Here is a 16,853-nt window from a genome sequence, read left to right on the forward strand (position 1 = left end):
CGAACATTTATTGTAAATTGTTATATTAGGAAACCGTTTTTAGTAATTTGTCTTTCTTTATATTCGCTGCTCTAAATATAAAATTTTTGATACATAGAATTTGATTTATTTTATAGCAGACATTCCATGGGATGACGGATATTGGCGTAGTTTTTGTATTATAAAATTCAATGGCATCACAGATTATTGAAAAAGCTACGGGTTTTATTTTTCCAATTTTCCGTCTTTATTATGCAAAAAATTGACAGCTAATACGGTTGATTGACGTAAAAAATTTTTTTCTACAAAAAAGCTTAATACATTTTTGCTCTAAAATAATTTGGGGAGCCAATAATCGAATGTTATGAATTTTACATTGAAATCCCTATGATGCGTTACGCAAGTCACCACCCTGTATATAGGTACTATAGATCCTTTAAATTACGAAATATAAAGATTCCAGTTGGCATTGCGCATGCGCAAAACAATATTTTTACAACGTTTAAATATCTTCATAAATAAGTTTGCATCGCACATGCGTTAAACGAAATTTTTGACACTGCGCATGCGCAAAACCACAAAATTGGGTACGCACGGGATCCTTAGACCAAGCCTTTTCAAATGCTTGGTCCAAGGATAAACAATTTATTTCGCAGTTACTAATTTTTAATTCCATTTTATCTTAAGACAATAATATTCAAGAATTAAGATTTTAATAATATCTTTAGTAGGTATATTAATTCCCAGTCAATTTTCACATGTTGAATAGACTAAATGTAAAATTATAGAAATCTTGATATTTTTATCCTACTTTGTTACCTACATGTTTTAGGTCGCGGATCGCAAAACGGAGAGAAGCCAAGATCTTTTGAGAATGTATTTATTGAAATATTGACTCAACGACCTACAAAGATAAAATGGTACAGCGTAGTGAAGCCCATTTCCACACATTTAACATTTCATAAAAATGAGCAGGGCAGGGCGACATAAATGTGACTTGCGCTTATAAGGAGCATTTAATTCGGGAATAGGGCACTTAATTATAGTTAGTTCACTTTTCATTTTCTCAGTTTTTTGAGGTAGTGTTCTGCCGAGTTCATATGAACCTGGCAAAACATGTAATAATTTTTAAAAAAAGGAGCATTTAATTCGGGAATAGGGCAGTTAGATAGCACCTAATTATGCAATATGTTTGATTGTGTTCTGCCATATCATCGGTACATAACACAAAACCATATACAGGGTGTTCATTTGAAAACTTCCCACCATGGATTTTACGAAAACCTCTTATTAAAGGAAAAAACTCCGAGATAGATCAAAAGATTTGTCAAGGGGGACAAGTTTTTAACCAAAAAGTACTTCACCCTCTGCCACCTACGGCTATTCCCTTAAGTTTTAAATGAAAGTTGTATCAAGTAATACCTTGTTTGAAAGGTCTTTCGCAGTCCTTTATTTTGACGTTTAATTTTTTTAAATCGGTTGATTCGTTTTCAAGAAAATTGATCATAAAGTTTTTAATTTTAAAAAACAACATTGTATTATAAATAATTTGAACTTGCTCGGACCTAAAAAAAACTAAGAAAATACCAAACACATTTTATTTTAATTTACACCAAATATCAGCAGTATACAAATTTTTGTTTATACATTAAATAATAACAAATAAAAAATAAAACAAAAACATCTTTGACTAGTACGATCATTAACTGTAAGTAGCATCTCAATCCATATTCGAACTCGTATATGGGTTCACAATAAGTACAATTCACCACTTAAACATGTATACATGTATAAATAGACTTCATATGACATTACTTTAAAAATATGCACAATTTATATAATTTAAAGTAACATTACTGTGAGGTCGATTTTTTTTTGTTAATTTCAATACTTTCCGAGTTTTGTACAATAAGTACTTTTTAACAATTGTAAAAAGTATCGTTTTCTACTGCGGCACACAGTTTAAGTAATACATTTTAACAACAACCTTACCATGTAATTCCTTACATTCTAAAGATATGTAATACCACCCTTACAATATACATAATTTTTCAAAAATTTTCACCACATAAATAATGCCTACTTGTGTAAAGATCGCAAATGTAATTATAAAAATAACGTACATTACCGAAACCATTAAAACTACACAGCAGTTTCTCTGAATATTTTAATAGGATCGTTAATATTCCGAATACAAATGTAACGCGATATAGCATTTGGAGTTATCAAATCTTCCTGTATTGGTGCTTTATTTTCCAAGGTATTCAAATTGTTCATTGCGTTAGTGACGGATTCTTCTATTGAAAAGAAATAGTAGTAACTAGTAAATCAGTCATTCTTCTACCATTAGAAACAGTGGTACGTATGATAATTACGTATTAAAAACATGCATAAATTAGTAATTGCTCTGTTACTAAAATAACTAACAAACTAAAGGTACACTAGCCGGTTTAACATTTTCTACGGATGTTTGCTCATGGCATTCTAGCATCTACAGCAATTTAGATGAGGAACTTAAGTATTTAAGAAGTGATATTGGGTTGTAACGGTGTAATGTACACAGCTGTAATTAGGCCCACAGAGTACTGTTACTGCATGTTCAATAATGTGAAGATATTTATAAATAATTTACCAAAGAACGAGGTCAAGTAAAGTAGAACTCGGACTATCTCTTGAGACTATTTATTCGTGCAGGCTGCAATTTTTCTCAATTCAAATTTTGACTTTTGGTCATTAAGCTAACAGTGGCAACTTTGCAGTCACCAGATTTCTGTGGTTTGCTAAGTAGACTGAGGTTAGGGTGCTGCTCCCTTCAGTATGACTTTTTGAGAAGTCAAGAAAAATTGAAGATTTGGAGTATTAATAGGCAAGTTCTTCTCCACACGCATTTTAAAATTACATACACTTTATTGTTGACCCATATGCACCAGAAGGTATTTGGAATAAGATTTCAAAATAATGGTATGGTCTTTGTAATATGTTCATACACGAACTGATAGGTAAGAATCTTAATTTTGAGATTAATGTTAGAACATGTCATAATTTAATGGAGACAATTGGGGAATGCTAAGTTGAGGTCAGAATATTTTAAAAGTAGTTCTAAATCTACTCATTGTTACATGTCAAAAGTTCATTTCAACAGAACACCATAAAAAAAGTAATAAATCGCCATTAACAATCCCTCCAGCCAAAAGTCAAAGGGTTTGAATCATCCTGTATATATAATGGTATAAAAAAAAAGGCTAAAAACTTTGATAAGCTCAGGCTAAGGAACTGAATATTCGTAACAATAAACTTAGTACGTATTTTAGTAATTGTAAAATTTCAAAAATTACATATATTCATTTGGCTACACCTGAACAAATGCATCTCAGCTTCCTTCTAATATATTTACAAAACCCCTTCAATTTACCACCTGCAAAATAAAATTGGTATTGAAATTAAATTTATTAAAGGCGTTAATAAGCGCTTGAAGCAAATAGAAATAAATCTGCAAAAATAATAATAAATTGGTCCTCGTCACTGATATGACGGTTGAATGTGCTAAGGAATGTTAAAAGTTAATACTATTTAACCGCATCAATTATCACTTCAAAATTTACTATGAGAATTTATGTTGAGAAGTGAAAACCTTAATTCATAAACCACCTGCCCTGGTAATATAATGCAATATTGAATTGTTACATTTAAAGAGATTCAGTGTTACCATCTCGTAATAAACATTAAGTAATACTCTTAAGTTCCCCATTTCACCCATACAATCGTAATAATTTAAAGTAAACTAAATTACAAAACTATATTACAGAAACTTAAAAAGTTGAAACCATCACAAAACACAACAACAAGCAAACTTATCCTTCATGCTTTTACTTTTTATACGTTTTTCTGTTCGTGTACAATGTTTTATTTTATTATGTAAACTAGAATCATTATCACTTTCTTTAGCTTCGAGCCTATTAATAAAAACTGTATCGTCCTGCTCGTAATTTTCCTTACATTCCAAGATCTCATCAAACTCAAACCAGTCTTCGTCACTCGAACTGTGATGACTTTGCAATCGATTCGACGAGCTCGCGCTCGTTTCGGACTTTAACTTTGCCTTAAAAGATTGAGGTAGATCGCTCATGGCGCGATCGCGGAATTCGTGTTTGGGACTACTGCACTTTATGATATTTTGCGATGCCGACCTTCGCATTAGAAACTTTCGGGACTTCGCATTCTCTATCCTCAGTATATCTTCCAGCTTTGTTTTGAGCTCGTGGGGCGATACAGAATTTCGTTCGATTTTGATCGGCTCCTCGACCAGCTCCGCCTTCTCGATGCCGGGCGAATGCGAATCGACACTTTCCGGAGTGTACGGATCGTGCAATAACATTTCTCTAGTGATCGGTTCATGCAAAAAGTTCGAGTCTACTGTTATATTATCAAAACTTTTCCTAGTATTAAGTAAATAATCACTCATATCAGTAACGTTAATGGTAACAGAAGCATATAATTGGCAACAGTGGCATAATACAGGCAAGCAATCATAAGGTGCGTGCGAGCAACATTTAATAGTACCTGCATTCCCTTTTAGGTCTATGCGAAGATATACCGGCTGAAAGTAAACACAAATAATTAGATGGTTGCATGCGAATTGTACCACTTATACTAACAACCCCCACCCCTTTGCATCTTGAGTAATTGCACAAGATTGAGCATCATAAACAAACCTGACATAAAATTTCCTCACATAACTCGCATTGTGTAAAGATGATGGGATACTTTTTTCTTCACGCTATACTAAACGAAATGGAATGGAATGAATGCCTCAACGTTCAGTTATATTTTGCCTTTATTTGGGCACTATGTCAGGATCAATCTTTTTAGTTTGGTGCTGTGTACTTTATAGGAGTTCAAACATCAGGTCAGATGGCATACCAGCCCAAGGAGCACTGCCAACTGAAATAAGCAAGTTGCTCTGCCCCACCGTATACAGTGTGTCCCCAGATGGACTGAACAAGAGGGAAAAAATTTTTAATTTTAACTTTACGCAAAAATGTCATTCTTTATAAAAATTTTTGCTTGCCTCAAAACCATCTATTCTGAAATAAAAATCTAGATATTCCTTTTAGCAGCTGAGAAAATTACAAAAAACGCAAAATCTACAGCGGAAATTTTTCCAAGTTGCATGTTTTTGATTAAATCAGACTATCATTGTATCTTCCATGGCAACCTGATAAGCAAATCAAGTTAAAAAAGACACCTTAGAGCTTAAGAAAAAGAATGACATTTTTGCGTAAAGTTAAAATTAAAAATTTTTTCCCTCTTGTTCAGTCCATCCGGGGACACACTGTATATATAATATCAAAAAATATCGGTTGCGAGATCATATGTAATCAGGAAAAAGAATTTATGTTAAGATATACAGGGTGGTGTATTTAAAAAATACCAACTTTGGGTCAAATATCAGAAAGGATGGTCCAAACATTTCTAGCGCATTTTCAAACCCGTCTTGGAAGGCGCTATTATGCCCACTCTCTGTCTGCCCGAGGCTGCAACTACTCCCGCTGTGTTTAAGATATTTAGTTCGATCTTTTTGCGTTCGATAGCTTATAGCTCTGGCACTTGAACAAAGAAAAAATTTTGACGATTAGTGTCGGTGCACACGAGCGTATTTTAACGGTGCGGTAACGCAGACAGTGTGTTTTCCGAGTGGTGCACATGAGCGTTTTACGCACGACACGATTTATTTGCGTACAGTGTTCAACATGGATCTCGACCTTAATGTGCGCATGCGTGGACTGCGTAATGTCAATTTTCTTAATTATTCAAAAATTTCTTTTCTTTGAAATTTTTACCAAAAATGCTTCTAATAACAGCGTACATATCGCATATTGTTAACACTGCGCAATGCTTTCTAGTAAAGGCAAAATATCGCATATAATAAAAATTAGGTGTGCGCAATAGCAACAATATTATTTAGGAGTTGTCCATTAATCACGTAACACTCGAAGAGAGGGGAGCGAAAAAATCACGAAATAACACAAAGGGGGAGAGGGGCTGTTGTGAGATAATCACGTGTACTTATTTTTTAGATAAAACGCGCGATTTCTGAACCTGCAACCATCATGTTTGTCTGGACTAGGGATGTAACGGAGCTTCGGTTCCGATTCCGAAAGAGCGGAACTTCCGATTGATTTTGCACTTTCAATTCCAATTTCGGTTCCGACAAATTTTAATCGGATGTTATATCGGAAGTTTATAGACAGGGTCGGTGCGGCCACAATCAGGGCGTTCGCGTACAAACAAGTTTATGCCTGTCGCGTGGGGAACCTTCCTCACCTCGTGCCTTCTGTTGATTACTTTTTCACTTGCTGTTCCTTGAGTATAAACTTGCTTCTTTTCGAGTCACTTAATTTGTTCTATTTGCAGATTAGTATTGTAATTTAAGATGTGACATGTCTCTTTTTTTTTCGGTTCCGATTCCAATTTCCATTCCGATAAACCAAATTTTAAAACTCTGCTTCCGAATTCGGTTCCGATATAACCACTTCCGTTACATCCCTAGTCAAGACATTTTTATCACAGTCTTTAATTTGTACAATTAAATTAGATTATATATACAGGGTGTTTCGAAATTCGAGCACTCGGACTATGGGATGGTGTTATACGACAAAAACTGAACAAAAAGTTCCTCTACCAGTTTTCCATCAGACCGATATTTTTCGAGCTACCGCGGTTTTAAAAATCTCCGCCCCCCCTACACTGCGCCACTGGTTAAACTTAATAATAGCACATTTTTAAAAGCAAAAGAAGGTTCAAAATAAATTATAATTATGACGAGTATGTAATTACAACAGTTGTTCAAAATGTCCGCCGTCTGCTAGTAAACAAGCTTCAGCACGTCGAAAAAAAAGGTGTCGGTCAGATAAAAAAACTGGTAGAGGAACTTTTCATTCAGTTTTCGTTGTATAACACCATCCCACAGTCCATGTGCGCGAATTTCGAAACACCCTGTAGATACTTAACCTGTATTTTACAGACATTCTGAAAATTTTTAAGATACTTTGTACTAAAAAAAATACACGTGATTTTGGGTAAGGGAGGGAGTAATTTGCATCAGGTAGGCATAAACAACATTACTGTAAACAAAAACTGGATGCAAGCGAAATTCACCTCAATTAACATTCTTTGACGTCAGCGATACGACCTAGAATTGCTTAACCGTTGCGGTACTTTATTTTGTTTATTCTTATTCAGCACGTCAACAATAACGTGTTGCAGTTCGTTTTAGAGAATTGTTTATGTTTAATTGACGACATGAGGTAAAAAATAGTTAGCGCTGAATTTAGTGGGGTTAATTACATAATGGGAATAGTAATAACAGTGTAGTTTTGTTGTACAAAGATATTTAGTTACTTTTAAATTGTATTAGTTTTTTAAAATTACGTTGTATAGTCATGTACTTTGCTATCTTGTCTTGACAACTCGTTTTCAAACCAACATTTTGTTTTTCTTTTTAACGTCATTATTATTGGTGAGTTGTTAATTACGATTTTTAGTATTCCAGTTAATTTGGTCTCGCACATTTTCTATGCCGTGCTGTCAATACCCCTCTCTTTTGTTTTTGTGTTCGTATCTGGTTGCAGGCTTATTGGCAACAGCGCCCTTCAGTGAGTAAGACTCAATACTAAGGGCCGGTTCTACAATTACACCTTCATCACACAGAATAAGATAACCTTGGAATACCTGCCATAGCAACATGTATTCCATTGGTTGAGGCAATGGTAACCAACGTAACCGTTGATGTTTATTCTATACTGCATTCATTATAAGAAGGTAGTATGTAGATGGCGCTGTGCTTGAAGACAAGCACACACAGGAAAAATATAAAACGGCACCAAATTATTGTAAAATAGAAATATCCAATACTGCAAACAGAAATAAATCTTTGACATTAACAGCTAATGACACTTCATGAGTTTAGTTGACAATAAAAACTAACAGCTTGTAAAATTCGCCATTCTTTTTTATGTTTCAGCGTAATACTGACTCGTGTTTTAACCAATCACACTGAAGGTCAAGGCTTCCCTATGCTTTTTACCGCTACCTTCTTAAAATGAATACAGTATAGGTATAGTTTATTCTCGGTACATACCTGCACTGTAGAATCGGCCCTGAATGAATAGCTATCGGTACCATCAGTTTAGACATAGTTGGACTTACATCAAATTCTTCAGCATCAGTAATTTGAGAATTTCATGTTGTTTGGTGTAAGTGTAAACCTCATTTGTGACGCTTTTGGCTAAGAATTTTTGAAGAGTTGCCTGAAAGAGTTGGATAACCATATCAACTCAGGAGTTATAATTATAAGCAACCTAGCAACAGATTTAATTTCTAGGTCAGTTAGTGTCATTTTACTGACGAGATCTTGACTATTAAAAAATTAGCATTTAAAATCCTATGGGCAGTCTTTAAAAAAACTCAATTTTATTCAATAGATATAGCCTACAGCACTAAATCTGTGCCAATATATGAGAGAGAAATAGCCAACAGTTGAATATCGATCATGCGCACCGAGTTTACATTCACAGCATTTTACTGGTGCGTGGCGTGTTATTTCCTTATGATATAAACGAGTTTACGATGTCATAGTTCATACCAGGCGCATTTAAAATTATTACGGGTCTTGTGTACACCGATCACATTTTAAATCCTTGGCAGACCCATGTCTTAACAAACGTTAGATGTTAATATGTGTTTTAAGATTGGATTTATGTTTGGTGACGAAAGCGCACTGGGCACACTTTAAATCCTCAGTGATCTTGTACGTTAATATTTGTTTTATAATTAGCATAATCACACTTGACACATTTTAAATTCTTGGTAGTCTCGTTTGTTAAAATGCTATTGCGCATGTGCGGTATTCTTCTAAATGGGAGGCTACATCTATGTAGGTATATAAAATCTCATAGCATGACTCATTTTTAAAATCCTGTGGGTTAAGACTTAGGCAACGTCCACCTCCACTTATTCTGGCAGACCAAAAGCAAAGGGGACATACATTTTTAGACCGATAATATGAATTGCACAACAGACTCCAGTTGTAAATTGGCATCCCTTTCTAACAACTATAACTATAGTTCATACGCGAGTATATCTGGCTCAGACAATAAATATGGACTAGTTGCTTTGTGACCCCATCAAACCCATCAAAGTAACGAAGCCATGAGTTGGACTCTTGTTAAAATGGAAAGGTTTGTCAAGTCACGTCAAGCCCCCTCAAGACATCCCTTATAGTTAACAATGCTGGTTTTACCATGCTGAATAAATAAATAAATATCTTAACGGATCTGGGTAAGGCTCCAATTTCGGATTTTTTAGTATCCCTAACTCTTCAGTTTTTCTTGAGAAAATCATATGTCAAGTTTTTGTATGATTTGCACGATGCTCAAACTTGAGGAAATTTAATTTGCAGGTCATAAAAACAAAAAAATACATATATTTTAGTAGCTTGCAGTAAAAAATTCTAATAAACTTTCCCAATACCATCAGTAATTCCAGACAATGAAATTATTGAAGGTGGTGGGAACTAATTCAGTTTTCCCCCAAATTGTTGCTGGTGCCATTTTCTTTGCTTTGTGTTGAAAACATCATTTCAATGCAATTTGTGAAAATGACCCCGCGATATCTCCTACAATAGCAATTGAAAAATACCTTATTCAGTAACGCACATGTGAAAATCCAGATAAACTGGCTGCATATAATACAAAAAAAATATAATTGTCCAAAAAATCGAGCAAATTGTAGAACTGTACTCCTACCTTATGATCTCCCATGCAAGTACTTCTTCCTATAAGGCCGTATTCAATAAACCCCTTTTCATTAACTAAATGTTTCGCAGAATGACTTAGTAATACTCTATCACACCAAGAAGGACACCTCGTAACCATGTAATTGGCGCCCTCAGAAACGTTTTCTTCAAAAGGATACGACGGTGGAAACCCAACATCGAACTCTGTCACATAATTTTCAAATGCTTCAGCTTCCTTATCAAATTGTTTCAGCTGTAGTAGGCATTATAGATCGGGTAACGTGTGAACAACAACTCACCCAAGTATCTGTATTTTGTAGAAAAACGGTCTGATGATCAGAATGCCTGAACTCCTTCTTTCCAACCGTCAAAATCAACTGACTATCGTCATCGGTGTACTGTAACTTTGTAAAGTCTCCATTTTTATTATTCTGTATTCGTGTTGTTGTTAGACCTTCAGTTAATTTCTAAAACACAATTGCCATAAACGACGGCATTTAACTTCCAGCTTGGTTACCTTAATTACACCATCAGTATCGGTCCTAAAATTAAAGTCGCCGAATAAAAAATACGGTGCACGGCCATAGGAATCATTGTGAAATCTTTGGAGGGTATGCTCGAGGGCTCTTCTACGATTTTTACAATAAACCGATGGATACTCTTCCATGGCGATGAAGTTAGAAGCGTCATGAAATAAGTGGATGTTGATCATATCGAAAACTGTACCCTGTAGGGACCAACGTGTCCTCATAAAGCCTTTTCTAGACCATTTACACTGAAAATAAGAACCATAGTATTACGTTTGTGTATTACAAGGAAATAATACAAATATGTGTTAAATTTCCTGGACCATGAAAAATGTGTCAGATAGGTATCCTCGCACGTTGTGCGCAGGTGCACCATTCTGTTGAAACCAACAATTTCCAACTTTTGTTTTTGTGTGCAGTACATCGTTGTATTCTTAATAAAAAATGCTACTTAATACAGTATTTAACCATCTTCGTCATCTTCCTTATCTTGGACAGTGTACAAGGCGTCCAGGAGTCGTTACTTTAGCGGACACAAGAGCTCCCATGTTTCCAGACGGTGTCTGCCAATAAATTTTACTGGATTGCTGTGAATACAATGCACTGTGAAAATGACCGAAGGTCCAGAATGGATCGTTTGGAAGCTCCCAAGTGTACCAAAATTTGCGTTTGAAAGTTACGCTGCTAAATTTTCACTACGATTTTGAGTTATGAAATGATTTTGAAAATTTGCCAATTTGAAATTAGGAGTGTTTTACGTCAGTGGTATATGCAAGCAGGGCTAATTTCAACTTATGTTTTTTTTTTAAATAGAACACTGGTCCCAATATCCCCAATTTTCCTACTCGCAGTGTGCTTATCAGACTATGGTTAGCTACAGATAACGCTTGGGATGTCTGAATTGAATTGGGTTTATCTCCCCACTCAATTCATTATTCAACACTTTTTTTATTTTTCGGAAATTCTGAACAAACAAGAGATGATTCGTTTTACTATTTTGCATACAATCATTGAACCTTGAAAGTTTGCATACCAAAAAATCGTAATAAACAACGTAAGGTAACAAAATATCGTATTGCTAACAAAAATAGTACATTTTGTCATAATTTAAAATATGGAAGTTTATAAATAGAAATTAAAAAATGCCAATATATCGTTTAAAGCTAATTTTATGCCATTTCCTCGTTCTGGTCAATTATTTCTTAAAATAATGTGCAGGAAACCTAATTAAGTGGCCACCATGGCTAACTTTTATTACTCGTGCAGCTGCACCTGACTTTGAAAAAGCAATCAGCGCCTGAAATTCAAAATTCAAGAAAAACAAAATGTATTCACATTCACATTCTTAAATAAATTTATTATTGGAGTAAGAAAAATGTATTTTTAGCCTGGCCAGGAAGACTAATAATATTTGATAACACTATGATCCACACCTATGATATGGAGTTTGTTACCTTTATTAACAACCCGCCAGATCCTTCTAAAAATCGCACCTTTGTCCGTCCGTCCATGCGATAACTCTATTAAATTTGGTACCAATACATTACAAGTCACCAAAGTTCAATTAAATATTCCTTTCCGTATGTCCGTCCGTCCTGGGCCTTAACAACTACTACAGTTTTCAATATATTTGATTTGTTCTTTTTGAATTTGGTAGCTTATAGCTCTGGCACCGAGTCTGGCACCTATGCCAAGAAAAATCTTGTGTATAAAGCTCATTTCCTTATTAATATATTTTGTTGAAATTTTAACTACAGATACAAGCATATCGCAATTAGTAAAAACCAGATGTGCGCATGCGCAAACTGCGTAATCCCAACTTTCTTATTTATGGAGATGCGCATCCCCCCTCTCCCGTGGCATAATAGAAAAATCAAGAATGCTTGGACACGCAAAATCAATCACACTGTATACATCTGCTACGTTTTAGAATCGAATTCCCTATAAATGCATTCGCCACAAATCATACAGCGCATGCGCAATAGGCCATTTTCTTATTAATGGGTCAATTAATCGAAATTTCTATGGTAGGTCCCTCATAAAAAGCAAACAAAATGCATGCGCAAAAATCATACTGCGCATGCGTAAAACGCAACGTTCTTATTTATGGAGCAATTAATCGAAATTTCTATGGTAGGCCCAAGGGTAGGACCCTCTAATAAAAGCAAACACAATGAAAGGACAAACAAGTTGTAAATCAGCATGATGCATGATTAAAGCGCATTTTTGGTAATACAAATCAGTATTTTATTAGCGAAGTCTAAAATTATCGATCTCACGAGTAATTTTGGCTGCGTTAAATAATTAATATTACTTAATTACAATTGAGAGTACGTCTTTATTTTGTAAAACAAAATACAAAGTAAATAATTAATTTGTTATAGTGGTAGCGCTATCTAACGGTAAAATTATAGCACCTCCGAAAACCATATCGAAATTATTTTCTTAAATTATCGATTTCACAAGTAATCTAACTCAAAATAGACTAGAGCCTGCACATCTACACTATAGCAAAAAGCTTTTAGTGAAAATTTAAAGTCTCTAGCTATTGTAGTTGCTGAGATCTCAGCCGGACAGCCGGCCAGCCAGCCGTAACGAATATAATACCGTATTTTTTTTTTAAAATGCACTAAAAATCGTACTGCGCATGCACAATATACAACTTTCTTATTATCGTGTTCAGATTAGGAACAATTAAAAGATCAGACTACCTCGCGTCGTCGATCGAACAGATCCTAAAGATATTATTTTAAGCTATTTCACTTTTAAAAATGTGATTTGATTACTTAATAGGGCGAGGCAAAGCCGACCAATGAACAATATTTAATCCGAGCGAGACGAGCGGAGCGTATGTGTACAAAAATAAACATACAATTAGTGAGTGCGCATATTTGTCAAGGATGTGAGGTCCCTAAATGACATTTTTGCGGGGTTAGATGTCAATTTTACCTAAGAATCACCTTGAATTTTAGACGATCATTCTTTGAAGGCAGTTTAATGAGAATAATCAATCGTGAAATATTAAACCCCATTATATGCACATGCGGACACAATCTGAATTGAAATTATCAAAAAAAAAAGTCACTTCATATGGATATCCCCAAAAAACAAAATACCCCTTAAAATTTAAACAAGTATAAATTGTGCACAACTCTTGGGCAGATAAAGCGCTTTTTTTTTAACCGAAATAGCTTTTGTTTTGACATCACCAATTAATCTATTTCGTTCAGACGTCTCAATCGCCCTTTGTAAGTACCCTCTTCCGACAATCTGTTCTTGAGGTATAAGGGAATATATCCGATCACGATAAGAGGTTAAGGAAGAGAGCTATGATTGGTAGAACTTAATTCCTTTTCTTGAGACCTTTCATTAGAGTACCATGAAAGATAAAACTAGTTCCCCCCCCCCCTCCCCCCGTACTTTGATAAGAGGACAATTCTCATTTTTCAAATTTTGCATACCTTTAGAGAAAAATGAATAATTTCGCTAATATTCAAGATACGGTTGACACGTTGACCGTATGTCAGTTTGAGCGTCAGAAAAAATTCAAAAGCGTCTACGCAATCCGACGCCAAAGTGAAAATTAGGAAACTGATCAAAATGGGCGTAAAATGAAAAGCCAATTTTTTCAGAAATTGAATAATTCTGTTTTTAGCTAAAATTGACGTTAAAATACGAGATAAAGTGACCTTTTTGGGACTTCAAACATTGATATTCCCTAAAAATCGCAATCATTTTTAAATGATCGATATAACGATGCTTTTTGAGCCGAATAAAATTTCTTTTCGCTTTTTTTCGCATTTTATAAAATTCCAACGATACTTAAAAAATAACACACAAATAACTACATTTGAACAAGCGCAAAAATTTTTTTTTAAATTACGAAACTTTAAAACAATAATAAACGGCAAATACAAACAAAAACAAACGTTTCATTTATAAAATTAATTCTTAAAGTTCACCGGAACAAAGACCATTATTTCTAAACAAAGTTAGCACACAGACAGATAGACAGACATCAATACAGAATTATAAACCATCTTGAGGATCATTAACAATGTCATAAAAAAAATTTCCGGTTACGTTGCAAAGTATTCAGAATTCTTAGCTGTCCAAGTAGCATTAGTTTCGGTCCCACCTTTTGTCTCCATTTAACCGACTTTGTATCTCTTACGGATTCTGAGATCAGAATGGTCACCCTCGAATTTGGTGCACCCTGTACACAAGTTTTGTGCAATGCTGGACACTTGTTGTCTTGTCAAGAATTGCAGTTTTTTTTTCTATTTTAAGAAACTAATTTTAAATGCTTTATTTTTGTATTTAAAAACTCTCAAACATCAAACTGAGAAACCTTGTCAAAATCAGGATGTGTCACATCCTCATTTGAAGGTAGGTAGGAGTTTTAAAAGACTGTACCTCGGATTGTACATATCAGACAGCATAGATCGAGAAATAATCAAAACCCCCAGTTAAGTTCTTCTTTGTGTTATGCAAATTTTAAAACTTTTGGGAATGTAACTTGCAAAACAATGAGCTCCTCTACCACCTTTTTTTTTTACATATTTCTCGATGTTGATGTGATATAGATTTGAAGATAATTGTATGAATTTTTAATAAAGAAATTGTAGATCTACTTAATGTATTTTTGATGAGCCTGTTTGACCTGTCTGGTAAAGATATCATTATCAAGTTAACTCTTTTACAATTATCGTATTTGGTCATTAATACTTAACAGAAAATAAATAGGCTAGTAGGAATAGATGCATAAATAAATACAATTAGTAGGCAAGTTGTAATTGAAATACGAGTTGAAATACAATAGTATTGTTGTAGGCAAACGAGGTCCCGATAAAAAACCACAAACTCACACACTTCCTTCTCTGTGTGAATTAATTAGAGATTGTAGGTCCAGCCAGTACAGATTATATGAGATCGGGATTGTTAAACCCAAAAATGTAAAAAAATTAAAGGAAATATGTCTTATTTTTACACTCGTTTTTACAGTTTGAGTGGTTTAAGAATAGACGTGTTGAAATATTTATACTCACCTCCGGAAAAAAATCTTGGGGGAACTTGGCCTTTTCCTTCGTAACAACAGTTTCGATGTTACCCGTATGTAGCTCCTTTCCTTCTACGGGAGCAAATTTCATATCTTTAAAATCCCAAATTAAGACGTCCTTTATTGATTCGTGTATAAAGTACAAATTCCCCAAAGCCTGCGAAATACCTGCACTATTATGGTATCCCACCGTCGAAATACTTACAGTAAAGTTTTCAGCCGAACTATAATCTTCATCCAAAAATATTCTACTCTTATCAAATAACCTTAATTCGTTATTAGACGTTAATAAATTAATAAAATCTTGAACATGCTTCATACTCTTCTCGTAGTTTTTGCCGCCAACCTCCTGACAATGTAATGCTATAAATTTTGGATCTAATCGAGAGACGGTGGCTAGAAATTCGTCAGCCCATAACTTAAGCATTTGTTCAGGCTGCCGGAAACGAATTTTACTATAAATTGTTATCGAGATTTTCTTTAACTTACATCTTCAAAAATTGATCCCACATTCGCGGTGACTAGAAGAAAAGGTACAGTTTTCGAATCCATCTTCTTGAGGAACAAAAATTGAAAAGACTAGGCTATAAAGTTTGGTAAGTATCCTTCTTCACGGCGACATTTGTTGCAAATTTCACCAAATTACTTTCCACATAATTACGTTAATTATCGAAACGGTTGTTACAAGGCTATTTATACACTACTCTAATTTTTGCCAATAATTAAATGTGTTATGTGTTTATACATGTTTTTATTTACACATTCGTCTGCGCAGATCGGTGACATTGCGCAGATGGTGGGGCGCGTTCAAATATTATTTACAGTTTAAAAAATGGGTTCGAAACTAACCTACTAACGGCAACGGATGATGGATGAGGCTACGCTACAAGCATCTATAAAATCTTTTCAAAAAAGATCAAGTTCGATTTTTCGAATTTCCCAAGAATGTCAATTATCTGTCAAATGTTACTATTTTTTGTAATGTGTATACAGGGTGGGCCATTAACCCTTCAGTACACGCCTATAGTGTGGAAAAAACCGCACGCTTCGAATTTTCTACCAATGGCCAATGGGATCTTGGGTTTAGATATGCCTTCTAGGGTGTATTGATTATTGGCAAGCTATAAACCACTCTACACAGTCTACACGATTTATGTAGCAGTGGTTCGTTACTTAACCCACGAATTATGGTCGATTTCACCATAGCGCGTGTAGTCCTGTTCCTAAGAACGCGCAGAAAGCGGCGGAAAAGACCGCACTGCTCTTAGATTATGCTTTTCACCCTGAGATTTCTACAAATACTTTTATATTCAATCTGTATGACTCATGATGGTTAGGAGTGAAATATGAAAAAATGGTGTAGGTACCAGGCATAATTGATGCGCGATACCAATAGTTCTTTGGGGAGTAGTTTCTTGTAGTTTGCTTGATGTTCAGTTTTTACCGCATTTTTGCACGAAGTTGGGTGCGCTATTGCAGCCACTTTCTCTGT

The 16,853-nt window shown here is 34.7% G+C and overlaps 1 protein-coding gene across 2 annotated transcripts; it reads right to left on the minus strand.

Annotated features, from left to right (window-relative positions):
• Positions 1-1,605: 1,605 nt before the first annotated feature.
• LOC116175816 (inositol polyphosphate-5-phosphatase A) lies at positions 1,606-16,164 on the minus strand. 2 transcript variants are annotated; one of them, XM_031494126.1, is made up of 8 exons: positions 15,851-16,153; positions 15,567-15,797; positions 15,351-15,518; positions 10,293-10,550; positions 10,075-10,242; positions 9,786-10,028; positions 4,540-4,576; positions 1,606-2,276 (listed from the first exon to the last, which is right to left on the minus strand). In XM_031494126.1, the coding sequence occupies exons 1-8, from the start codon at positions 15,911-15,913 to the stop codon at positions 2,122-2,124; spliced, it is 1,323 nt and encodes a 440-aa protein (XP_031349986.1). In that variant the 5' UTR covers positions 15,914-16,153; the 3' UTR covers positions 1,606-2,121. The 2 variants fall into 2 exon arrangements, with proteins under 2 accessions (XP_031349986.1, XP_031349985.1); XM_031494125.1 differs by having other exon boundaries at positions 2,136-4,576; positions 15,851-16,164.
• Between the last annotated feature and the right edge of the window lie 689 nt (positions 16,165-16,853).

Source organism: Photinus pyralis, unplaced genomic scaffold (assembly GCF_008802855.1).
Source record: "Photinus pyralis isolate 1611_PpyrPB1 unplaced genomic scaffold, Ppyr1.3 Ppyr1.4_LG7, whole genome shotgun sequence".
In the NCBI taxonomy this organism is placed as follows: domain Eukaryota; kingdom Metazoa; phylum Arthropoda; class Insecta; order Coleoptera; family Lampyridae; genus Photinus; species Photinus pyralis.